The sequence below is a fragment of the Eptatretus burgeri genome, chromosome 2 (assembly GCF_056783735.1).
Source record: "Eptatretus burgeri isolate ZD-2024b chromosome 2, Ebu_testis_v1, whole genome shotgun sequence".
Classification (NCBI taxonomy): domain Eukaryota; kingdom Metazoa; phylum Chordata; class Myxini; order Myxiniformes; family Myxinidae; genus Eptatretus; species Eptatretus burgeri.
The window spans coordinates 39,544,965-39,569,387 of record NC_140962.1 but is presented as its reverse complement, the minus strand read 5'-3'; the positions used below and the strand labels follow the sequence as shown (position 1 = coordinate 39,569,387).

The following is a 24,423-nucleotide window of genomic DNA, read 5'->3' as shown; positions in this document are numbered from 1 at the left end:
TATTTTTTCCATTTTTATACAAACAGAACCAACTCAAAACAATGGAAACAATAACAGTGCCATTCGTACATACTGGGATGGCATGAGGTTCTCAGAGTATCCATGACTTCAAAACAATCAAATAAAATTTAAATGCAAACACAATCCATGGTGTGTTCAGTTACCAAGCAGCTTGCAAACGCTTTCCAAGCCAGCCGTTCCTCATCAATGCTTTTGAATGAAGTGCTTGCTCGAGTGCTTTAAAAGGTTCACAGAATCAGAAAAATTTCACATGATGTTATTGATTTTAAGTAGTTAAAAAAAAAAACTGAACGATGTTTTTAATTCGAATAATTTTTGAGGTGTTAAAGTTTTAAGAAGCCAACCCAGCGGATAGTACCCCTAAAAATTCCAGAAAACCACCATGGTCATTACATCATTAGTGTGACGTAATCGCCAGAACGATGCTCTCAGCATGTAAACAATAATGGCCGGATAACTCACTTCAAACTGTCAGAAAGTGAAATTGATGAATAATTTTCTGATCAAGAATTATGACGATAATCAAAATCATGATGTAGAAAGTGTTGTCATACAATGCATGTATGAACCCGAGGTCATCAAATATCTGGAGTTCACAACAATTGGGACAATGTCGAAGAAAGGCTCCGTAATAACAACTGGTAAAGTAGTAGTTGTTGCTATTGGTGTTGTTGTTATTGTTGTTTTATAGCCCTGGAAGGTCTCGAACAAGCCCGTGGCTTGGAGACAGCCGATCCAACTCCCAGGAGTGACCCAGAGATCCCCCATATCCAGGATGATGTACCCATGAAGTCAGGGCCATGAGAGAATTAGAGAGAGAGAGAGAGAGAGAGAGAGAGAGAGAGAGAGAGAGAGAGAGAGAGAGAGACAGAGACAGAGACAGAGACAGAGACAGAGACAGAGACAGACAGAGACATAGACAGAGAGACAACAGGGAATGGGGCAGTCGATGGGAACCGATCAGCACTCTGACCATGACCATGCTGTCCTGACGAATCCGGGCTGAAGGTAAGGATGGGAAAGATTTGGCCCCCGACTTGCATTGGGGGGTACAACCCCCATGACGAGGCATCCCCGATAGTTGCATGGGTAAAGTAGTGAATCATAGAGAGATAAGCCTAGTGTTGGCCTCGCAGCTCGGGTGGCTGGCTCGGGCCGTCGGCCGCTGAATTAATACACCAGGGGGTTGACTCAACCCGTCATCCTTCCGAGGTCAGCAAAACGAGTACCAGTTCCAGTGTGTGTACTGGTAGAGGGGGCACTGCATCAGCGACACAGTCACGCTTCAAGAAATGATAGCTACCCCGGCAGCTAAATTGCCATACGACCACCACCACACTACCACCATCTTTGGTAGTGTTGCTACAACCAGCAACAATACATCTAGCCGGCATTCTCAGTACTTTTTCAGAGTTAGAGAGTTGTATAGACCACGAAAAAACAAGTCCCACAGCAAAAGTGTTCTCGAGATGACGTGTTGGATCACGTGATATATGACGTAATCATATCGCCGTTTTTTTTTTGGGGGGGGTGGGGGCGGGGCCAATCGAGTGTACAACGACACTAAATAAATAAATAAAGGGATTAACATCTTCGTTTCAGGATATTTATTCAAGAAAAAAAAACCCGACGATTAATTGTTGAGTGAAGCCATATTTATTCATTCAACCAAACACGAATTTCTGATTCTGGGGACCCTGAAAGCACTTGGCAAGCGATTCACCAGCTCATTGGTCATGGCACACACCCCAGGTCGAGATGAAACACGCAAACATGTGATATAAACCAACTTAACTAAAACGCTCTTCAAATACAAAACACACAAATACCCACCCATGTGAAATGCTGCTGTTTGTTCGACCGAAGATAACACGTTAAAATATGAGAATGGACGAAAAAAAAAATCGATTACGTAAATGGCAAATAAAATAAATACATTTAAAGGTAAAAAAAAAAAAAAATCAGAAAAAACCCGATTGGTCCAATTCCATCAGGCCCCAAACAAAGCCAAAAAGCCCCGCCCAATATTTAAATTCCTGACATCACAGACATTTGTCGGTCCTTGGAGTTTGTCACATCGCAGGATATATTAATTATATTTGTGAACGCATTACATTTCTGTATTTTAATATCCTTTTGTCATTTAATGGAAATTATAGAGTATTCCGGTGTGAAAAAGTTGAACCACAGCCTCGTCGAAATAACTACGTCAACACACCACAAATTCCGCAGTCACCGTTAAATGCGTTCGTTGTCCGACAAAAGAAGATATAGATATACTGCGGTTAAATTTTTGTTTTTAAAGTTTGTAATGTGAGATTCGTCGTGATTTTTGTTGAAAAAAAAAAAAAAGAAGACTGCTAACTCGATTGAGGTTTGGAGGAAAATCTTGCGATGACGTTTCTCTCAGGCATATCACTCCGCGCGGTTACGTCACAACTCGACCGGAACGGGACTCTACGCGATACAAAAAGAGGTCTTGCAATTGCAACGTACACTAATTATATAAATACGGTCGTGGCAACTACACCCGTACACCGTGATAATCGGTTCCACAACGTTGTTGTGGCCGTGTCCCCTCAGGAAATTTATTTTAATTAAATATTGCACTCCCAACACCGACATGTATTATGAAAAACGTTATTTTATTTTTACAACTGCTTCTCAATCAAAACGAAAGTCTACGGCGAAGCGAAATGTTTTTAAGATTGTATCAACGTTTGAGTGAATTTGAAGTGCGTCTGGAGAATCGTGCACACTTCCTCTTCCAGGGAAAGTCATTGATGGTGTAAAAGGTGAAAGGGCACGTTTAGTGAGGAGGCCCAGTTTGGACGTGCTTGAGAGGAGCGGAGCGGAGCGGGACCCGTTCGTTCGGAGGGATCGTCGGATTCGTCGGTAAGATTTGTTCTCGCCATTATAAAAGGCCTCAGGTCGGTGTTGCGCGATGTGCTGGTTAATTACAGTAGCGAGTTGCGTACTGTACGTGGCTCTTGATCCCTTCGTTTGGGAAGATTTTTTTTGTTAATATTCACGGCTCATGGTTCGATCGCGTTTTGCGATCTCCTCACAAAGAGACGAACTCCCGGCAAGGCGCTCGTTTTCCGTTCCGATGGCTCGACGAAGCAGCATTTTTAAAATGGAATCCCTTCTTGGTTTACCTGCACGTTTTACCTGAGGTGTTTTTCTTTGTCCATCTAATTCTTCATTTGAAGCTGAGGGGAAATCATTTTGGTGCCTTCGTTTGTTTTTGTTTGTTTTTTTTTTTGTTTGTTTTTTTTGGATGTCGCTTCCATAACTTACTATGTGTTCAGTTGCATCGGGTGATGTGATGTCCCGTCCCCCCTCCCCTTCCTCTGCCTCTCCTCCTCCCTCTCCCCCCTCCCCCCTCCCCCTCCCCCTGCATCTCCCCTCCCTCTCTCTCTCTCTCTCCCTCCTCCCTCTCCCCTCTTCTCCCCTCCTCCCTCTCCCCTCTTCTCCCCTCTCCCCTCCCTCTCTTCCTCCCTCTCCCTCTCCCCTCTCTCCCTCCCTCTCCCCTCTCCCCCTCCCCTCTCCCTCTCTCTTCCCCCTCCCCTCCTCCTTTCTCTTCCCCCTCCCCTCTCCCTCCTCCCTTTACCCTCCCTCTCTCTTCCCCCTCCCCCTCTCCCTCTCTCTTCCCTCCTCCCCTCTCCCTCTCTCTTCCCCCTCCCCCTCTCCCTCTCTCTTCCCCCTCCCCTCTCCCTCTCTCTTCCCCCTCCCCTCTCCCTCTCTCTTCCCCCTCCCCTCTCCCTCTCTCTTCCCCCTCCCCTCTCCCTCTCTTCCCCCCTCCCCCTCTCCCTCTCTCTTCCCCCTCCCCTCTCCCTCTCTCTTCCCCCTCCCCTCTCCCTCTCTCTTCCCCCTCCCCTCTCCCTCTCTCTTCCCCCTCCACCTCTCCCTCTCTTCCCCCCTCCACCTCTCCCTCTCTCTTCCCCCTCCACCTCTCCCTCTCTCTTCCCCCCTCCACCTCTTCCTCTCCCTTCCCCCTCCCCCTCTCCCTCTCTCTTCCCCCTCCCCCTCTCCCTCTCTCTTCCCCCTCCCCCCTCCCCTCCTCCTCCTCCCTTTACCCTCCCCCTCTCTCTCTCTCTCTCTCTCCCCTCTCTCCCCCCCTCCCTTGAGACCTTCGCACAGGGTGATGACAATCTGACGACCGATGGTGGTGGAGTTCACAGATTCCACAGAACTTGCTCCCAAGCTCATAGTTTAAACCTCGTTTACGTGAATTTGATCACCTCACTCCAATTATAAAAACACTTCATTCATTGATTCCCAGCACGTGAAGGGTCTAGATCGGTGTTTCTCAAGGTGGAGCGTGGCAATATTTTGGTGGGGCATGAGGATTCAAAACTCTTTTCAAGATCAAAGGAACCATGATGTGGCTGTCTGAGGAGATGGGAAAAGAAATACCCAAACTCGACTGCTTTGACAAGGGAAGTATTGATAAATTTTCTGTCATCTTATTTAGTCAAATGTGCATTTGGTGTTGTTACCAATTTGCTGCAAGCTAAGAGAAATCGACTGGAAATCACGAAACGTGGCGATTTAAGGCTGAAACTGACAAAATTGGTTCCTCGAATCAAACAAATCTGCGGCCAGCGTCAAGGGCAGGGCTCCCATTGAAGTGAGTAGCAATTGAATAAAATTTGCCCTAAAGTTTTAATAAAGCCTTTTGAATACATATGTAGTGTCTCTAATCATGGTGGGGCGTACAATTTTTTTTTGAAAATCAAAGTGGGACGTGGGACAAAAAAGTTTGAGAAACACTGATCTAGATGTTAAAAGGATGGATTTTCTGAACCACATGTTGAGAATCGATGTATTAACTGGGAAGGTGGTTTTTGTCTTGTTAGATATATTGTTTAGGATTCAGCGGTGGCGGGATTCGGACGAGTGATGTCAATCACTGTCCGTAAACGGTTTGGGTTTTCGCACCCTACTCTCGACAGCCAAATGTTACATATTCGGCGTCACTCAAACACTGCCGTCTCCGGGGTTATAACGCCGGCTGCTTCGGCACAGGCCATGGGTCACGCGCCTCGAATCGCGATACCAACGTACCCCTGGACCTTACCAATTGGGTAAATAGACCCCGGTTACAGACTGGTTTTGTCAAAGACCGACCGAATTCTGCCTGTCTGTAACCATTTTGGTTTTATATCCAAATCGAGCGGATCGTTCCTCAAAGCGGCACAAATTAATTCAAAGCGGCAACTTCATACGAATCAGCCAGATTTATTGGGGACACGTCGGGGAACACGACACAAGAAAAGCATTCATGACAATGTTATAATTAATCTATTACCTGTTCTTAACTCGGGAGCTACGGGTTTCGAAGGGAACTCTCGCGAGATAAACCTTAGACAACATGCAGACAAGACACGGACAGCATGCAGACAAGACACAGAGTACTTGGTGATGCTTCATGGACGAGAGGAAAGTGTCAAAGGCCCGAATGTGGCTCGTGACGAGCCGATGTCCACGGATTCGAGCACCTAAGCTCAAACACGTCGCATGGCAAAATGGCGCTCAAACTCTTTCTTCTTAAGGCACCGCTTGCACACACAGCCTCAGCACGTTCTGATCCTGCATAATGTCGACGGCACAAGACCGTCAAATCGATGGTGGGTTTCAGCTGGTTACTCACAAGTTCCAGTATACCGGGCCAAATCGAGGTGTTGGGCTCCGCAAGCTGGGTCCGTGGCCAAGGAGGCACCGCCGGCCAAAACCACTCCTCCACAAAGTCGATCGCCCGACTCGACGTGCAGGTGGCCTCTCCCACTGCCAAAATGGCAGACTCGACGCACAGGCAGTTTCTCTTACTGCCAAGTGGCAGACTCGGCGCGCTCAGTTTCACTCTTGTCTCTCGGCTGACTGCATTTTCACTTCTGCCTTTCCGGCGCTCGCTCGCCTCGAAGCCCAACTGCACTTTTTGCCTTCAGTTTCAATTCCTTCTCTAGGCCACTCCCCCTCAGAGCGCTGGGCGGAGACTATTGTCCGGAGAGAGGAAGGAAGAAGAAGAACCTCTCGGTCCACCACCACTGTACGAACAATAAACAGCCTCTTACACCTCCCGACACGCATGTAACGTCCATTTACCGAACAACCTGGCTAAACATGCATTTAATGGGGGATCTGGGCTAATCCTATATTTAATAACATACTCAGGGCCATTTCCACAACAATATGGCTTCGGGGTAATTGAATTTTGCTTATAATATTTAGGAATCTCCAGAATAAGTGTATGACAGGCAGAGCTGACTTGGTATTAGTGAAGTTCCCTTCGTCTTCCCTTCCAGCTTGTTCGTGTCGATACACCCATACACGCGCCTTGGTGTTTATTGTAGTTTCCTCCCATTGAAATCTGTCGATTTGTGATTTCCGCTTCTCTCCCTTCTCCATCATACAACAAGGCGACTGCCGAGGCTGGCAGATAAGAGACGAGCAAGAGCGACCGACAGCCCAGTCTTGGCTTTCTTCTCGGCCCAGCTGAACTGACAACGGCTAGCGCCTTATTTCAGCACATGAACAAATTTGCACCAGCACTTCAATGAGAATCTGGCAGCTCTTTCGTCATGCCCAGAAGAGACGAGAGGGCCTACTGTTCTCTTTCAACTTTCCATCCTCTCTCTCAAACATTCTCCCAGTCATGTCACCCCAACCAATCATCAGCTTCAGGGGCATGGCCTGCCATTAACGTTTTCTGGGAGGCGGGGTTTTGTCTGCTGGTTATTGTTGTTGTTGTGAAATGTGGTTCTTTATGGCTGGCCTTGTAAATGTGAAAAAAAAACGTAGGAAAAGGTCACAGGGGGCAATTGCATACTGGGACAAACTGGCCTTAAACCCTACCGAGTTAGAACAACACCACCCTCCATGTGATGACATCTTCAGCTCACAGTTTTACCGACTAAAATTACATCGAGATGTCTCCTACTCATTCATGGACCATGCTATACCATACAATCCTATCTTCACAATGGGATTCCTTCATCGACATCCACAAATGTAACATTGTATATGTGTGCATATACATATATACATATACACATACACATATGCTTGGTGTGGTAAAGGCAGTGGCTTGGGGTTCAGAGTTAGAGTCCCGCTGGCCACTGAGTTTGCATCAGGGGGGTTGATTCAGCCTGTCATCCTTCCGAAGGTCGGCAAAATGAGCACCAGTATACTGGTAATTATCCCTGCAGGTTCGAAGGCGACTTAAGGGTTGGCGTCAGGAAGGGCATCCACCCGTAAAAACATTGCCACAAGAAAGGGTACGATGATTGGAGTCCGCAAACAAGCTGACCCCTGCTCAGGGATAAAGGCTTTCAAATGGTGTGATACGCACGCACGCACGCACGCACGCACGCACGCACGCACGCACACACACACACACACACACACACACACACACACACACACACACACACACACACACACACACACACACACACACACACACACACACACACACACACACACACACACACACACACGCAGTACGAGCAGATAACCTTGTTCCACTAGGCTGTTGGAAGGAAATGCATTTCCAATAGAGTGTGGAATATTTAGGGAATTAGTTTGTCCTTTGATAGCATCATTGGGGACCCACAGAAATTCTGCACAATGTAAAATATCACTTCAAGTTCTCAAACCCACTCCTCACCCACAACTCCCTGTCTTGCCCTGTCGTCCCCACCCACAACTCCCTGTCCTGCCCTGTCCTCCCCACCCACAACTCCCTGTCCTGCCCTTTCCTCCCCACCCACAACTCCCTGTCCTGCCCTTTCCTCCCCACCCACAACTCCCTGTCCTGCCCTTTCCTCCCCACCCACAACTCCCTGTCCTGCCCTGTCCTCCCCACCCACAACTCCCTGTCCTGCCCTGTCCTCCCCACCCACAACTCCCTGTACTGCCCTGTCCTCCCCACCCACAACTCACTGTCCTGCCCTGTCCTCCCCACCCACAACTCACTGTCCTGCCCTGTCCTCCCCACCCACAACTCACTGTCCTGCCCTGTCCTCCCCACCCACGACTCACTGTCCTGCCCTGTCCTCCCCACCCACAACTCCCTGTCCTGCCCTGTCCTCCCCACCCACAACTCCCTGTCCTCCCTACCCACAACTCCCTATCCTGCCCTGTCCTCCCTACCCACAACTCCCTGCCCTGCCCTGTCCTCCCCACCCACAACTCCCTGCCCTGCCCTGTCCTCCCCACCCACCACTCCCTGCCCTGCCCTGTCCTCCCCACCCACCACTCCCTGCCCTGCCCTGTCCTCCCCACCAACAACTCCCTGCCCTGCGCTGTCCTCCCCACCCACAACTCCCTGCCCTGCGCTGTCCTCCCCACCCACAACTCCCTGCCCTGCCCTGTCCTCCCCACCCACAACTCCCTGCCCTGCGCTGTCCTCCCCACCCACAACTCCCTGCCCTGCGCTGTCCTCCCTGCCCTGCGCTGTCCTCCCTGCCCTGCGCTGTCCTCCCCACCCACAACTCCCTGCCCTGCGCTGTCCTCCCCACCCACAACTCCCTGCCCTGCGCTGTCCTCCCCACCCACAACTCCCTGCCCTGCGCTGTCCTCCCCACCCACAACTCCCTTCCCTTCTCTGTCCTCCCCACCCACAACTCCGTGCCCTGCGCTGTCCCCCCCATCCACAACTCCCTGCCCTGCGCTGTCCTCCCCACCCACAACTCCCTGCCCTGCGCTGTCCTCCCCATCCACAACTCCCTGCCCTGCCCTGTCCTCCCCATCCACAACTCCCTGCCCTGCCCTGTCCTCCCCACCCACAACTCCCTGCCCTGCCCTGTCCTCCCCACCCACAACTCCCTGTCCTACTCCCCCTTTCTTATTCAAGTTCTGAAATCCTCCCCCCCCCATCCCCAAGTCCATCAGCCCCATCCAACCTCAGGTCTATAACCCCCCCCCACCCTTTGTTCTTCAAGTCCTCATCCCCTCCCATTCTGAACCCCATCTCTGAATAATCATCACTCATACAGTCACGCGTTCATGAAAATAAAGCAGCAGCTTGAGGAAGGAGTCCCAGGTCCTGTTTGTAAGGGAATTTGTTCTCGGTAAGTGTGGAATATTTATGAAGTTTGCTTAGAATGTCCTTTGACATCATAATAGTCACCAACTCTTAAGACTGCTGAGGTTTCTCAGTGAAATTGAGGGAATGGAAATTATATATTCACTGAATGGTTTGTGTTTATAAATAATGTTGCGGTCACGGGTACCGAGACACCAGCTTGTCACTCAGGGGGATTAATCCCCGGTTGACCCGGACCTGGAGCCACTGCTCACAATTAACGTTATGGTGCGGTGGGTTGTTTTAAAACCATGAACGCCACCCAGTCAACCACGAGTTCCAGTGTCTGCCGTCTAATTATTCCTTTTAACTAGAGGTCACGTGGTTACCTGAGCGGGGAGCACGCCCTCGGCAAAGCACCAATATTATCTGATTAGATTTTAATTAGGGCGGCCGAGTGTTTTAACCGCTGGTGCGTGCCGATGATTTTTTTGGTCAAATCTGTGGTAATTACCCCCCAGTCTATCTCGGTTCGAACAATGCAAGCACAATGAAGGAAAGGACAAACACGGACAGGTTGGAAATCGACAAATAATTTATTAATAATAAAATAAATAAATTAGAAGAACTTTTTATTTGCTGAGGTAAATTAAGGATTTACAAGCAAAATCAATCAAAATGCCAGGAAAGAGACAAAGAGCAGAAGCTGTATGGGGTTGACTTACAGCTAAACACAGACAAGGGTACCCAACGTATCATTCAGGGAGAGTGGAGGGGGAGAAAATCATCTCGCTCACCAGAAAGTCGTCCATGAAGCAACAAACGTTCTGAAATGTGTGCGTACGTGTCACGTCACTCACCAGCACCCAGCTTTGTCATACAGCCTCTCGCGGGGCAACCTTGAACGCCAGTCCACACGCTCGCTTGCCGAAGCTCTGGGCAGGATGAACTGTCTCGCTGTTGGCGCTGGCCAGACACCCACACGCACGCTTCCTTCTCTTTTGCGCGCCTACACCCGCTTCTTGCTCGCTTCTCTCTCGTACCTCTTTCATTCACGCTTTTTTATTATCTCAGAACGTATCTCTTTCTTCTTCAGAACATATCTCATTCTCTTCAGAACGTATCGCTTTCGCTTTTTCCCCACTGTCAAAACGTATCTCCTCACAGAACGTCTCTCTCTTCAGAACGTCCCTCTTTCGCCTTTTCCTCTCCTAACGTCTCTCCTCAAAGAACGTCTTTTTATATCTTTGGGGCGTCTCTACGGGTGCTGTCCGCCCCAAGCTCACCCCCACCCCACTGGGGTACGGTTACCATGACGACCCCTGCGCTCTCAAAAAAAGGCGGGTGTCTGAGCTCGCGAAGGAATGTTGCTGAGGAAAAACTAGGGCGGGCCCTCTCCGCGGGGTGCCGTCTGCCCCAAGCTCACCCACCCCACTGGGGCACGGTTACCATGACGACCCGTGCGCTCTCAAGAAAGGCGGGCGTCAGAGCTCGTGAAAGAATGCTGCTGAGGAAAAATGAGGGCGGGCTTCAGAGCTCGTGAAAGAAATGAGTGTGAATGTGTCTGTCGTAAAGAAAAAAGCTTCCCATAAGAGAGGGGATCTATCCTTTACCCTTCTCAAGGCATCACATTTAAAATCCCATGAGACATGGGGATGGGGCTAATCTGAACATGCATTTAAGGAAACTAGTGCAGGCCCGTAGGTGCGTGCCAGTATGTGCAGCTTCGTTCCTTCACTCTCGTGAACGACGACTGAATTGGGGCATTGTTTCAATTAGATCGGACCAACCGTATCATAAATGGCCACAACTTGGGAAACACCTGGGAAACATAGTCAGGTCCCCAGTGTCAATTGTGACTTCATATCAAACAAAGAAGAATTGTGACGCCCCTCTCTCTTGCCCCCCTCTATCTCCCCCCCTAGTCTCCCCCCTCCTCTCTCGCCCCCACTCTCACCCCCTCTCCCGTCCCCTCTCTCGCCCCCTCCTCTCTCCCCCTGTCTTGAATTGTGACGCCTCTCTCTGTCTCTCGCCCCTCTCTGTCTCTCTTGCCCCCTCTCTGTCTCTCTCGCCCCCTCTCTGTCTCTCTCGCCCCTCTCTGTCTCTCTCGCCCCCTCTCTGTCTCTCTCGCCCCCTCTCTGTCTCTCTCCCCCTCTCTGTCTCTCTCCCCCCTCTCTGTCTCTCTCCCCCCTCTCTGTCTCTCTCCCCCCCTCTCTGTCTCTCTCCCCCCCTCTCTGTCTCTCTCCCCCCCCTCTCTGTCTCTCTCGCCCCTCTCTGTCTCTCTCGCCCCTCTCTCTGTCTCTCTCGCCCCCTCTCTGTCTCTCTCGCCCCCTCTCTGTCTCTCTCGCCCCCTCTCTGTCTCTCTCGCCCCCTCTCTGTCTCTCTCGCCCCTCTCTGTCTGTCTCTCTCGCCCTCTCTGTCTGTCTCTCTCCCCCCTCTCTGTCTCTCTCCCCCCTCTCTGTCTCTCTCCCCCCCTCTCTGTCTCTCTCCCCCCTCTCTGTCTCTCTCCCCCCCTCTCTGTCTCTCTCCCCCCTCTCTCTGTCTCTCTCGCCCCTCTCTGTCTCTCTCGCCCCCTCTCTGTCTCTCTCGCCCCTCTCTGTCTGTCTCTCTCGCCCCTCTCTCTGTCTGTCTCTCTCGCCCCTCTCTGTCTGTCTCTCTCGCCCCTCTCTGTCTGTCTCTCTCGCCCTCTCTCTGTCTGTCTCTCTCGCCCCCTCTCTGTCTCTCTCGCCCCTCTCTGTCTGTCTCTCTCGCCCCTCTCTGTCTGTCTCTCTCGCCCCTCTCTGTCTGTCTCTCTCGCCCCTCTCTGTCTGTCTCTCTCGCCCCTCTCTGTCTGTCTCTCTCGCCCCTCTCTGTCTGTCTCTCTCGCCCCTCTCTGTCTGTCTCTCTCGCCCCTCTCTGTCTGTCTCTCTCGCCCCCTCTCTGTCTGTCTCTCTCGCCCCCTCTCTGTCTGTCTCTCTCGCCCCCTCTCTGTCTGTCTCTCTCGCCCCTCTCTGTCTGTCTCTCTCGCCCCTCTCTGTCTGTCTCTCTCGCCCCCTCTCTGTCTGTCTCTCTCGCCCCTCTCTGTCTGTCTCTCTCGCCCCCTCTCTGTCTGTCTCTCTCGCCCCCTCTCTGTCTGTCTCTCTCGCCCCTCTCTGTCTGTCTCTCTCGCCCCTCTCTGTCTGTCTCTCTCTCTCGCCCCTCTCTGTCTGTCTCTCTCGCCCCCTCTCTGTCTGTCTCTCTCGCCCCCTCTCTGTCTGTCTCTCTCGCCCCCTCTCTGTCTGTCTCTCTCGCCCCTCTCTCTGTCTGTCTCTCTCGCCCCTCTCTGTCTGTCTCTCTCGCCCCTCTCTGTCTGTCTCTCTCGCCCCCTCTCTGTCTGTCTCTCTCGCCCCCTCTCTGTCTGTCTCTCTCGCCCCCTCTCTGTCTGTCTCTCTCGCCCCTCTCTGTCTGTCTCTCTCGCCCCCTCTCTGTCTGTCTCTCTCGCCCCTCTCTGTCTGTCTCTCTCGCCCCCTCTCTGTCTGTCTCTCTCGCCCCCTCTCTGTCTGTCTCTCTCGCCCCTCTCTGTCTGTCTCTCTCGCCCCCTCTCTGTCTGTCTCTCTCGCCCCCTCTCTGTCTGTCTCTCTCGCCCCTCTCTGTCTGTCTCTCTCGCCCCTCTCTGTCTGTCTCTCTCGCCCCTCTCTGTCTGTCTCTCTCGCCCCCTCTCTGTCTGTCTCTCTCGCCCCCTCTCTGTCTGTCTCTCTCGCCCCTCTCTGTCTGTCTCTCTCGCCCCCTCTCTGTCTGTCTCTCTCGCCCCCTCTCTGTCTGTCTCTCTCGCCCCTCTCTGTCTGTCTCTCTCGCCCCTCTCTGTCTGTCTCTCTCGCCCCCTCTCTGTCTGTCTCTCTCGCCCCCTCTCTGTCTGTCTCTCTCGCCCCCTCTCTGTCTGTCTCTCTCGCCCCTCTCTGTCTGTCTCTCTCGCCCCCTCTCTGTCTGTCTCTCTCGCCCCTCTCTGTCTGTCTCTCTCGCCCCCTCTCTGTCTGTCTCTCTCGCCCCCTCTCTGTCTGTCTCTCTCGCCCCCTCTCTGTCTGTCTCTCTCGCCCCCTCTCTGTCTGTCTCTCTCGCCCCCTCTCTGTCTGTCTCTCTCGCCCCCTCTCTGTCTGTCTCTCTCGCCCCCTCTCTGTGTGTCTCTCTCAGTCCCCCTCTGTCTGTCTCTCTCGCCCCCTCTCTGTCTGTCTCTCTCGCCCCTCTCTGTCTGTCTCTCTCGCCCCCTCTCTGTCTGTCTCTCTCGCCCCCTCTCTGTCTGTCTCTCTCGCCCCTCTCTGTCTGTCTCTCTCGCCCCTCTCTGTCTGTCTCTCTCGCCCCCTCTCTGTCTGTCTCTCTCGCCCCCTCTCTGTCTGTCTCTCTCGCCCCTCTCTGTCTGTCTCTCTCGCCCCTCTCTGTCTGTCTCTCTCGCCCCTCTCTGTCTGTCTCTCTCGCCCCTCTCTGTCTGTCTCTCTCGCCCCTCTCTGTCTGTCTCTCTCGCCCCCTCTCTGTCTGTCTCTCTCGCCCCTCTCTGTCTGTCTCTCTCGCCCCCTCTCTGTCTGTCTCTCTCGCCCCTCTCTGTCTGTCTCTCTCGCCCCCTCTCTGTCTGTCTCTCTCGCCCCTCTCTGTCTGTCTCTCTCGCCCCCTCTCTGTCTGTCTCTCTCGCCCCCTCTCTGTCTGTCTCTCTCGCCCCCTCTCTGTCTGTCTCTCTCGCCCCTCTCTGTCTGTCTCTCTCGCCCCCTCTCTGTCTGTCTCTTTCGCCCCCTCTCTGTCTGTCTCTCTCGCCCCCTCTCTGTCTGTCTCTCTCGCCCCTCTCTGTCTGTCTCTCTCGCCCCTCTCTGTCTGTCTCTCTCGCCCCCTCTCTGTCTGTCTCTCTCGCCCCTCTCTGTCTGTCTCTCTCGCCCCCTCTCTGTCTGTCTCTCTCGCCCCCTCTCTGTCTGTCTCTCTCGCCCCTCTCTGTCTGTCTCTCTCGCCCCCTCTCTGTCTGTCTCTCTCGCCCCTCTCTCTGTCTGTCTCTCTCGCCCCCTCTCTGTCTGTCTCTCTCGCCCCCTCTCTGTCTGTCTCTCTCGCCCCCTCTCTGTCTGTCTCTCTCGCCCCCTCTCTGTCTGTCTCTCTCGCCCCTCTCTGTCTGTCTCTCTCGCCCCTCTCTGTCTGTCTCTCTCGCCCCCTCTCTGTCTGTCTCTCTCGCCCCTCTCTGTCTGTCTCTCTCGCCCCCTCTCTGTCTGTCTCTCTCGCCCCCTCTCTGTCTGTCTCTCTCGCCCCCTCTCTGTCTGTCTCTCTCGCCCCTCTCTGTCTGTCTCTCTCGCCCCCTCTCTGTCTGTCTCTCTCGCCCCCTCTCTGTCTGTCTCTCTCGCCCCCTCTCTGTCTGTCTCTCTCGCCCCCTCTCTGTCTGTCTCTCTCGCCCCTCTCTGTCTGTCTCTCTCGCCCCCTCTCTGTCTGTCTCTCTCGCCCCCTCTCTGTCTGTCTCTCTCGCCCCCTCTCTGTCTGTCTCTCTCGCCCCCTCTCTGTCTGTCTCTCTCGCCCCCTCTCTGTCTGTCTCTCTCGCCCCTCTCTGTCTGTCTCTCTCGCCCCTCTCTGTCTGTCTCTCTCGCCCCTCTCTGTCTGTCTCTCTCGCCCCCTCTCTGTCTGTCTCTCTCGCCCCCTCTCTGTCTGTCTCTCTCGCCCCCTCTCTGTCTGTCTCTCTCGCCCCTCTCTCTCTGTCTGTCTCTCTCGCCCCCTCTCTGTCTGTCTCTCTCGCCCCTCTCTGTCTGTCTCTCTCGCCCCTCTCTGTCTGTCTCTCTCGCCCCCTCTCTCTGTCTGTCTCTCTCGCCCCCTCTCTGTCTGTCTCTCTCGCCCCTCTCTGTCTGTCTCTCTCGCCCCCTCTCTGTCTGTCTCTCTCGCCCCTCTCTGTCTGTCTGTCTCTCTCGCCCCCTCTCTGTCTGTCTCTCTCGCCCCTCTCTGTCTGTCTCTCTCGCCCCCTCTCTGTCTGTCTCTCTCGCCCCCTCTCTGTCTGTCTCTCTCGCCCCCTCTCTGTCTGTCTCTCTCGCCCCTCTCTGTCTGTCTCTCTCGCCCCTCTCTGTCTGTCTCTCTCGCCCCTCTCTGTCTGTCTCTCTCGCCCCCTCTCTGTCTGTCTCTCTCGCCCCCTCTCTGTCTGTCTCTCTCGCCCCTCTCTGTCTGTCTCTCTCGCCCCTCTCTGTCTGTCTCTCTCGCCCCCTCTCTGTCTGTCTCTCTCGCCCCTCTCTGTCTGTCTCTCTCGCCCCCTCTCTGTCTGTCTCTCTCGCCCCTCTCTGTCTGTCTCTCTCGCCCCCTCTCTGTCTGTCTCTCTCGCCCCTCTCTGTCTGTCTCTCTCGCCCCTCTCTGTCTGTCTCTCTCGCCCCTCTCTCTGTCTGTCTCTCTCGCCCCTCTCTGTCTGTCTCTCTCGCCCCTCTCTGTCTGTCTCTCTCGCCCCCTCTCTGTCTGTCTCTCTCGCCCCTCTCTGTCTGTCTCTCTCGCCCCTCTCTGTCTGTCTCTCTCGCCCTCTCTGTCTGTCTCTCTCGCCCCTCTCTGTCTGTCTCTCTCGCCCTCTCTGTCTGTCTCTCTCGCCCCCTCTCTGTCTGTCTCTCTCGCCCCCTCTCTGTCTGTCTCTCTCGCCCCCTCTCTGTCTGTCTCTCTCGCCCCCTCTCTGTCTGTCTCTCTCGCCCCCTCTCTGTCTGTCTCTCTCGCCCCTCTCTGTCTGTCTCTCTCGCCCCTCTCTGTCTGTCTCTCTCGCCCCCTCTCTGTCTGTCTCTCTCGCCCCCTCTCTGTCTGTCTCTCTCGCCCCTCTCTGTCTGTCTCTCTCGCCCCTCTCTGTCTGTCTCTCTCGCCCCTCTCTCTGTCTCTCTCGCTCTCTCTGTCTGTCTCTCTCGCCCCTCTCTGTCTGTCTCTCTCGCCCCCTCTCTGTCTGTCTCTCTCGCCCCTCTCTGTCTGTCTCTCTCGCCCCTCTCTGTCTGTCTCTCTCGCCCCTCTCTGTCTGTCTCTCTCGCCCTCTCTGTCTGTCTCTCTCGCCCCCTCTCTGTCTGTCTCTCTCGCCCCTCTCTGTCTGTCTCTCTCGCCCCCTCTCTGTCTGTCTCTCTCGCCCTCTCTCTGTCTGTCTCTCTCGCCCCCTCTCTGTCTGTCTCTCGCCCCTCTCTGTCTGTCTCTCTCGCCCCCTCTCTGTCTCTCTCTCGCTCTCTCTGTCTGTCTCTCTCGCCCCTCTCTGTCTGTCTCTCTCGCCCCCTCTCTGTCTGTCTCTCTCGCCCCTCTCTCTGTCTCTCTCTCGCCCCTCTCTCTGTCTGTCTCTCTCGCCCCTCTCTGTCTGTCTCTCTCGCCCCTCTCTGTCTGTCTCTCTCGCCCCCTCTCTGTCTCTCTCTCGCCCCTCTCTCTGTCTGTCTCTCTCGCCCCCTCTCTGTCTGTCTCTCTCGCCCCTCTCTGTCTGTCTCTCTCGCCCCTCTCTGTCTGTCTCTCTCGCCCCCTCTCTGTCTGTCTCTCTCGCCCCTCTCTGTCTCTCTCTCTCGCCTCTCTCTGTCTGTCTCTCTCGCCCCTCTCTCTGTCTGTCTCTCGCCCCTCTCTGTCTGTCTCTCTCGCCCCTCTCTGCCCTCTCTCGCCCCCTCTCTGCCCCCTCTCTGCCCTCTGTCTCTCTCGCCCCCTCTCTGTCTGTCTCTCTCGCCCCTCTCTGTCTGTCTCTCTCGCCCCTCTCTGTCTGTCTCTCTCGCCCCCTCTCTGCCCTCTCTCGCCCCCTCTCTGTCTCTCTCTCTCTCTCTCTCTGCCTCTCTCTCGCCCTCTCTCTGCCCTCTCTCGCCCCCTCTCTGCCCTCTCTCGCCCCTCTCTCTCTCTCTCGCCCCCTCTCTGCCCTCTCTCGCCCCTCTCTGCCCTCTCTCGCCCCCTCTCTGCCCTCTCTCGCCCTCTCTGCCCTCTCTCTGCCCTCTCTCGCCCCCTCTCTGCCCTCTCTCGCCCCTCTCTGCCCTCTCTCGCCCCTCTCTCTCTCTCTCTCGCCCTCTCTCTGCCCTCTCTCGCCCCCTCTCTGCCCTCTCTCGCCCCCTCTCTGCCCTCTCTCGCCCCCTCTCTGCCTCTCTCTCGCCCTCTCTCTGCCCTCTCTCGCCCTCTCTGCCCTCTCTCGCCCCCTCTCTGCCCTCTCTCGCCCCCTCTCTGCCCTCTCTCGCCCCCTCTCTGCCCTCTCTCGCCCCTCTCTGCCCTCTCTCGCCCCCTCTCTGCCCTCTCTCGCCCCCTCTCTGCCCTCTCTCGCCCCCTCTCTGCCCTCTCTCGCCCCCCCTCTGCCCTCTCTCGCCCCCTCTCTGCCCTCTCTCGCCCTCTCTCGCCCCCTCTCTGCCTCTCTCTCGCCCTCTCTGCCCTCTCTCTCCCCTCTCTCGCCCCCTCTCTGCCCTCTCTCGCCCCCTCTCTGCCCTCTCTCGCCCCCTCTCTGCCCTCTCTCGCCCCCTCTCTGCCCTCTCTCGCCCCCTCTCTGCCCTCTCTCGCCCCTCTCTGCCCTCTCTCGCCCCCTCTCTGCCCTCTCTCGCCCCCTCTCTGCCCTCTCTCGCCCCCTCTCTGCCCTCTCTCGCCCCCTCTCTGCCCTCTCTCGCCCCTCTCTGCCCTCTCTCGCCCCCTCTCTGCCCTCTCTCGCCCCCTCTCTGCCCTCTCTCGCCCTCTCTCGCCCCTCTCTGCCCCCTCTCTGCCCCCTCTCTGCCCCCTCTCTGCCCCTCTCTGCCCCCTCTCTGCCCCCTCTCTGCCCCCTCTCTGCCCCCTCTCTGCCCCCTCTCTGCCCCTCTCTGCCCCCTCTCTCGCCCCCTCTCGCCCCCTCTCTCGCCCCCTCTCGCCCCTCTCTCGCCCCCTCTCTCGCCCCCTCTCTGCCCCCTCTCTGCCCCCTCTCTGCCCCCTCTCTGCCCCTCTCTGCCCCCTCTCTGCCCCCTCTCTGCCCCCTCTCTGCCCCCTCTCTGCCCCTCTCTGCCCCCTCTCTGCCCCCTCTCTGCCCCCTCTCTGCCCCCTCTCTGCCCCCTCTCTGCCCCTCTCTGCCCCCTCTCTGCCCCTCTCCGCCCCCTCTCGCCCCCTCTCCGCCCCTCTCTCGCCCCCTCTCTCGCCCCCTCTCTCGCCCCTCTCTCGCCCCCTCTCTGCCCCCTCTCTGCCCCCTCTCTGCCCCTCTCTGCCCCCTCTCTGCCCCCTCTCTGCCCCCTCTCTGCCCCCTCTCTGCCCCCTCTCTGCCCCCTCTCTGCCCCCTCTCTGCCCCCTCTCTGCCCCCTCTCTGCCCCCTCTCTGCCCCCTCTCTGCCCCTCTCTGCCCCCTCTCTCGCCCCTCTCTCGCCCCCTCTCTGTCTCCCCTCTCTTGAATTGTGACACCCCCTCTCTCTTGCCCCCCTCTCCCTCCCCTCTCTCCCCCTATCTCGCCCCCTCTCGCCCCCCCCTCTCTCTCGCTCTCTGTAAATGTATTCACAAATCTCTACCAAGCACAACAATTAATTCAAACCTTGGGGAAAAAACAGCTTTCAAACCCTTGGGAAACAGCTCTTTCCCTTGGGAAAATTCAAACCTTGGGATTAATTAATAATTTGAACAAATTATTCAAACCTTGGGAAGAAACAGCTTTCAAACCTTGGGAAACAGCTGAAACGGATGAAGAACGATATCAAACCTTGAAAAGGCACATACTCAGGTCCCCAGCATCGATTGTGACATCATACCAAACGAAGAAGAAGAAGAATTGTGACGTCAATCGTGCAAAAAAAAAAAACATTATTTGTGATGTCATTCGTGATGTCATAGCACCGTGTCTTGTCATTGGTTGACAGATAAATGGCCGTAACTTGGGAACCGCTTGTCCTATTAATATCAAACCTTGAAAAGGCACATACTCAGGTCCCCAGCGTCGATTGTGACGTCATACCAAAAGAAGAAGAATTGTGATGTCATTCGTGATGTCATAGCACCGTGTCTTGTCATTGGTTGACACATAAATGGCCAGAACTTGGGAACTGCTTGTCCGATTAATATCAAACCTTGAAAAGACACATACTCAGGTCCCCGGCGTCGATTCTGACGTCATACCAAATGAAGAAGAAGTGACGTCAGTCGTGGAAAATAAATAAATAAATAATTGTGACGTCATTCGTGATGTCATAGCACCGTGTCTTGTCATTGGTCAACAGATAAATGGCCATAACTTGGGAACCGCTCGTCCGATTTATATCAAACCTCGAAAAGGCACATCCGTGGGTCCCCGGCAATATTACTGGCAAGTTTCAATCAGATCGGACCAGCAGTCGTCGAGAAACGGCGGTTGCATACACAGACAGACAGACAGACAGACACACACAGAGATTGCTGGAATTATAGATAGATAACTGTCTGAGGAACCTGGATGTGTGGTTGCATTCATCAGACCAGATTCTAAAATGTGTGTGTGTGTGTGTGTGTGTGTGTGTGTGTGTGTGTGTGTGTGTGTGTGTGTGTGTGTGTGTGTGTGTGTGTGTGTGTGTGTGTGTGTGTGTGTGTGTGTGTGTGTGTGTGTGTGTGTGTGTGTGTGTGTGTTGTTGTTTTGTTTTTTTTTAATGTGTATATATAGTGTTGTGGTTCTGCAAAACCGCATGCCTCTTAGGCAATGGTACCCAACATACAGTGATACCCAGGCAGTTATTTTGTTTGTCTTTGTGCAGTCAGGCCTTCTCCTCATGCCTAATGGGTTGACGGGACGAAGTGCGTTGCGTGGGTCTATAGCTTGGTCTAATAATTATATCTCTATCTTCTTTTCAATCCTGATTTCTATTTCAACCCTTTCCTTTTATCCATGATGCAAATTGAAGCAAGCACCGCACCCAGGCAGCCCGATGAGAGACTCACCACCAACACTACAGGACGTGCACAGCGCGCCCTTTCATTCGAATCTGCGTGCCGATTTACAACGGCATCTCACCGTGCTCAACATTCGCTCACCACTTCGACTACTAACATCTCCCGCACACAGGAAAATCACCCCGAGCCTCCACACATATCCGCGTCGATGCAATTTGCCACCAAACAGGAGTGTGCTGCACGGCCCAGGCCACTCGGACCACGTGGCACAGGAACGGGCAAGGTTCGTTAATGCCAACCGTGTCTTTCCAGGGATGCCCCGAGTGGGCATGTAGGACCGACGCGACCCTCGTCCAGTCGCCAGAACACGACCCGGGAGTTTGGTGCAAGGCTGTGGGCTGTGTTGCGCTGTGTGTGTGAATGAGACCGCTTCCAGCCCGAGGAGCCGAGCAGGGTGGGGCCAGGACCCAATAGGGGAGCACGATTCGGGTGACGGCGTGTCGCTTCGGGTCGTCGCCACACCCTTCTCCCAGGGCTTATAAAAGGTGGAACGCGAAGCCGTCTCTCTCTCTCTCTCTTCTCCTCTCCTCTCCTCTCCTCTCCTCTTCTCTCTCTATCCTCGTTGTCTGCCTGTCGCTGCATCTGCACTCGGGGTTGGTGTGTGACAGACGTTCTTCTGGGACCAGTGAGGAGCACACGTTTCCACGAGCCTCAGCAAAGTGATTAAGCAGGAGATAACGTGCCGACTCTTATGGTGGGATCGCTCAAGCAGAGCGTCCCCCAAAGCGTACTGGGTTGCGTGGTCGGCCGACAACGCCAGGTATTGCAAGGCTGTTCGTCCTCATCTGCTCTCCTTCCTTCTGGCTATCTAATCTTCCTCGGGTTTGTGTGTGTGTGTGTGCGTGTGTGTGTATATATAAATGTGATGGCGCCATAGCATAAGCTAAGATTGTTGAAGTTCTAACGGGATAAGTCTGCTTTGTGTCTGCTTTTGTAAATTGCTTGCCTTTTGTCGCACCCCACAAATTCCTTGCTATCCCTGCTGTACATAATAATAAACCCCATTCACTGTTCCACATACCTTTCCTCACCTGATTGTAAATAAATGCTTTGCATAGAAATGTTCCCAGCTCATTTTCGTCTTTTCCTTCATTGGTACGGCATGGTTTGTATCCTAGCCCAGCCGGGACGTTATCCACCAACAATCTGTTTCCTAGCCGGGACGTCCTTGTCAGTTGCGCTTGGCTGCATCTGATCTGGTAAGGTGATCCGGTTTGAACATGGCATACAGAGGGCGTGTCCCCCCGGTAGTTAAATCACGTGACCATTAGGTAACCGGTATCCAGTAGATGGAGGACCCTAGGTCACGTGGTTGAGTTATTGGCGTTCACGGTCGATTAGCAACCCGCCGCGTCACGAAGTCATTCGTGTGTGACGGCCTGTGATTCCGGAGAGTCTGGTGGGAACCCGAGGTGGCTTCCCCTCTCGTGGTCTCCTCGCACCTGACCCCTGACCCGACCCCCCCCCCTTCCCCCACCCCCGTGTGTGTGTGTGTGTGTGTGTGTGTGTGTGTGTGTGTGTGTGTGTGTGTGTGTGTGTGTGTGTGTGTGTGTGTGTGTGTGTGTGTGTGTGTGTGTGTGTGTGTGTGTGTGTGTGTGTGTGTGTGTGCGTAAGTTAGCACTCACTGCCTCTGTACACATTTTACAATACGACTTCCTCTGACAATTTCCCCTGTTACAAAAATATAATCTAAGATATATGGTCATACATTCCATGCTATTCTTAACGCAATGTAGCGATGGATTCCCCCCTTCCATGTAACAATATGTACACTTGCTTTGGAGTAAAATTCTTGAACATTGGAGTCATTGAAGGTTGCGGGAAGGCAAGAAATCTAATGGAGTTTAAGTAATCCTCTCTCTTTGGTCTGATGAATGAACAAGCCTTAACTTTAAATGTAGGAAAAGTTGTTAATGTGCACTGTTTTGTTAACAGAGGAACAAAACCACTACAGGAGAGTGCAAAGTAGCGTACTTACCTTTGAGCTGTTTAGTCCAGCTGTGTGATTCTTGACCCAACTTCAAATTGTGTGGTTGGTGTATTGCAGGTAGGGCATTGTTTGTGCCATCACAAAGTATACCACCCCTTGAATGGCCGCATATCAAATGAAGATGGCTGCATACAAAGATCAAATAAGTCCCACTATTCCCACCTTACCCCTTCAAACCCACTGCCTGCTGGACTCTGTTTGTTTCCTTTGTGAGATGGTATATTGTATGCACAACATTGCATTGTCTTCTAAAAATGATAAATGTGCATGCTCTGTGTCCTTTGGCAGGTCATGGTTGAAACAGAGGCATTCTCAGCCTGGCTGCAGGCTCAAGGTCTAAGAACAGAAACGGCTCATGCTGTGGTGAAAAAATTGGGGATTGAAAGCCAAGAAGCATTTCGGGCCTGCATTGATCCAGCCCCAGTTAAAGCCGAGCTATTTGTGATGGCCAAGCAGAGGTTGCCTTTCGTTATGTATGCGGAGCTGCGGAGCTTTGTGGAATCCCACTGTGAACCACGGCACATCCGTCCTGCGAGTTCGCCATTGGTATCAGTCCTGTGCTCCATGTTAAACCTTGTAAGCCGGGAGCTGTCCAGCTGTGCACAGAAGTTGAACTTCCTGGATGTTTCACCCAATTATGATGGAGCTGATGGTGTGCAACTGGAAAATGGTGGAATGTTTGGGGTCAGATCTGATAGCATCAGACTTGATCTTCAGGAAGAGAGGGTGAACACAGAACCTGGTATGCACGGTTTTTCCATAAAAAGGATTCAGTATTTTATATTATGAAAGAATCATAATTTTGTGTGCAGCCTGCGGCTGCTAGTTTGCATCATTGCTGATGCAGTGCCCCCTTGCCAGTTTGGGCAGGAATTTGGAATTTGGCCATGCTGCTGGCAAATACTCGCTTACTTTTCACGAAGGACACCGTGGGATCTTTTACGTCCACCAACTAATGCCAGCAGATGGGACGCCCGTTTAGCGTCATTCCGAGGGATGGCACACACATTGATGAATCACCTCCCTGTGAAACACCGGGATGACTGTTTATAGCTGGGTTGAGATTCAAACCCAGGCTCGACAGCTTAGAGGAGGTGTCCGTACCTTTCGGCCATCCTGCAAGCCAATTTTAAAAGAATGAGTATGTGTTTATTGGTGGTATTGTCGGAAATGTGAAATGGGGCAGATATGTTGAGATGGTCCATTTAAAAAAAATATTCCTTTGACGGTTTTCCACATTTTGTATAATTCGCTGTCTGTTGAATGTTGAAAAATAGGCATCTTTGCTGAGTGAAATGGGTTCTGAGTTGCGCTTTGTGGTCTAATCGGTTGAAGTCGTCCAACCAGGGACCGTTCATTATGAGCACACATATCAGCAAAGTGCTGAAGTCCTGTTTTCATTTTCTTATTGTTGAAGGATTTGTTTCATTGATTGCCAAAAAGTTTTGCATGAAAAAGCACAGATCTTGTTTGCAGTTATTTAACGACTTTTTGTTTTTCCAAACATACAAAAGGTGCAATCTATCCCTATTTTAATTTTATCTTGAAATTTGAGCTAAAACACCCAGCAATGTCCTGCTCAGTAGGTTTACGTAAGCAGCCGGCCGCCAGCTTTGATGAAGAACTATGCATACTATTGTTACGAATTCTGGCCCGCCTGGCGTGCGAGCGATTGCGTAACTCCAATCGCAACCGCGTCGCCCACCGGACGGACAATTCAGTCGTGACCCTCCTGGAACTACTGCCAGGAGCCAGTCAGGGGTGGGGGTTTAACCTCACCACGATCGTGCCAGTTGCCCACCCGCGCAGGATAGGGTTGCTCGCCAAATTCGACCAACCTAAGTACCTGCGCGAGTAGTCGACCAGGCGATCGTACCTCGCCGCAGGTCGGCCTAGGACACGAATCGCTTAAGCGGTCCGTTCCGTGCTACAGTGATAACCGAGCGGTGTTATCGCCGACCTCGACGGATGTGATTCTGTTTACCGGGTGCTCACACCCCTCTACCAATTTCTTCCATGATGCAAGATGGCACTTTCAAAAGGGAAATGGACGCAACGAACGGGAAGCAGTTCAACAGGCACATTTATTCAAAACCACACGTATATACAGCCAACAAAATGAATCATGCACGTATGTACAGTCAAAGCAAGCAGATAAAAGAATTACCACCGAATAAAGGGTTTTATTCGCACACACAGTCACTTAAACAAGTCTACTTTACTCGACGGCGCCACCACATGCATTTTTACAAAAAAGCAAAGAAAAGCCACCCCGAAAGACAAGGGTGGCAGGCAGGTCCGTGGACCGAATAGGACGTGGAGTCTGGATGAACGGTCAGGACCACGAGACCGAAGGGCCTTACCCGTGCCCTCGTGGCGCGACGGTGGGCAGGTCGCGACGTCGACTCCTCCACGGCCTGGCGTGGCCGCGCCTGTCCTCGGGCACCCGGCTCGGCCGGTGAGTTCTCTCCGGCGTTCTCCACCCGGATGCGCAGGCTCGCGCCGCACAGCAGGCATCACGGAACGGACGGGGTTGCCGGCACTCTCTCAGTGCGGATGCTCGGTATGGGGGGAATTGCTGGTGCTCTCTCAGCACG

General features: G+C 53.6%; 1 protein-coding gene across 1 annotated transcript in view; it reads left to right on the top strand.

Moving 5' to 3' along the window:
• The window catches only part of LOC147031866 (uncharacterized), a 111,382-nt gene that overhangs the window by 48,494 nt on the left and 38,465 nt on the right, over window positions 1-24,423 (top strand). The window contains exons 4-6 of the mRNA XM_085850145.1: window positions 2,758-2,833; window positions 2,988-3,197; window positions 22,115-22,568. Coding sequence (XP_085706271.1) covers window positions 2,758-2,833; window positions 2,988-3,197; window positions 22,115-22,568 — 740 coding nt within the window. The remainder of the gene's footprint in view (window positions 1-2,757; window positions 2,834-2,987; window positions 3,198-22,114; window positions 22,569-24,423) is intronic.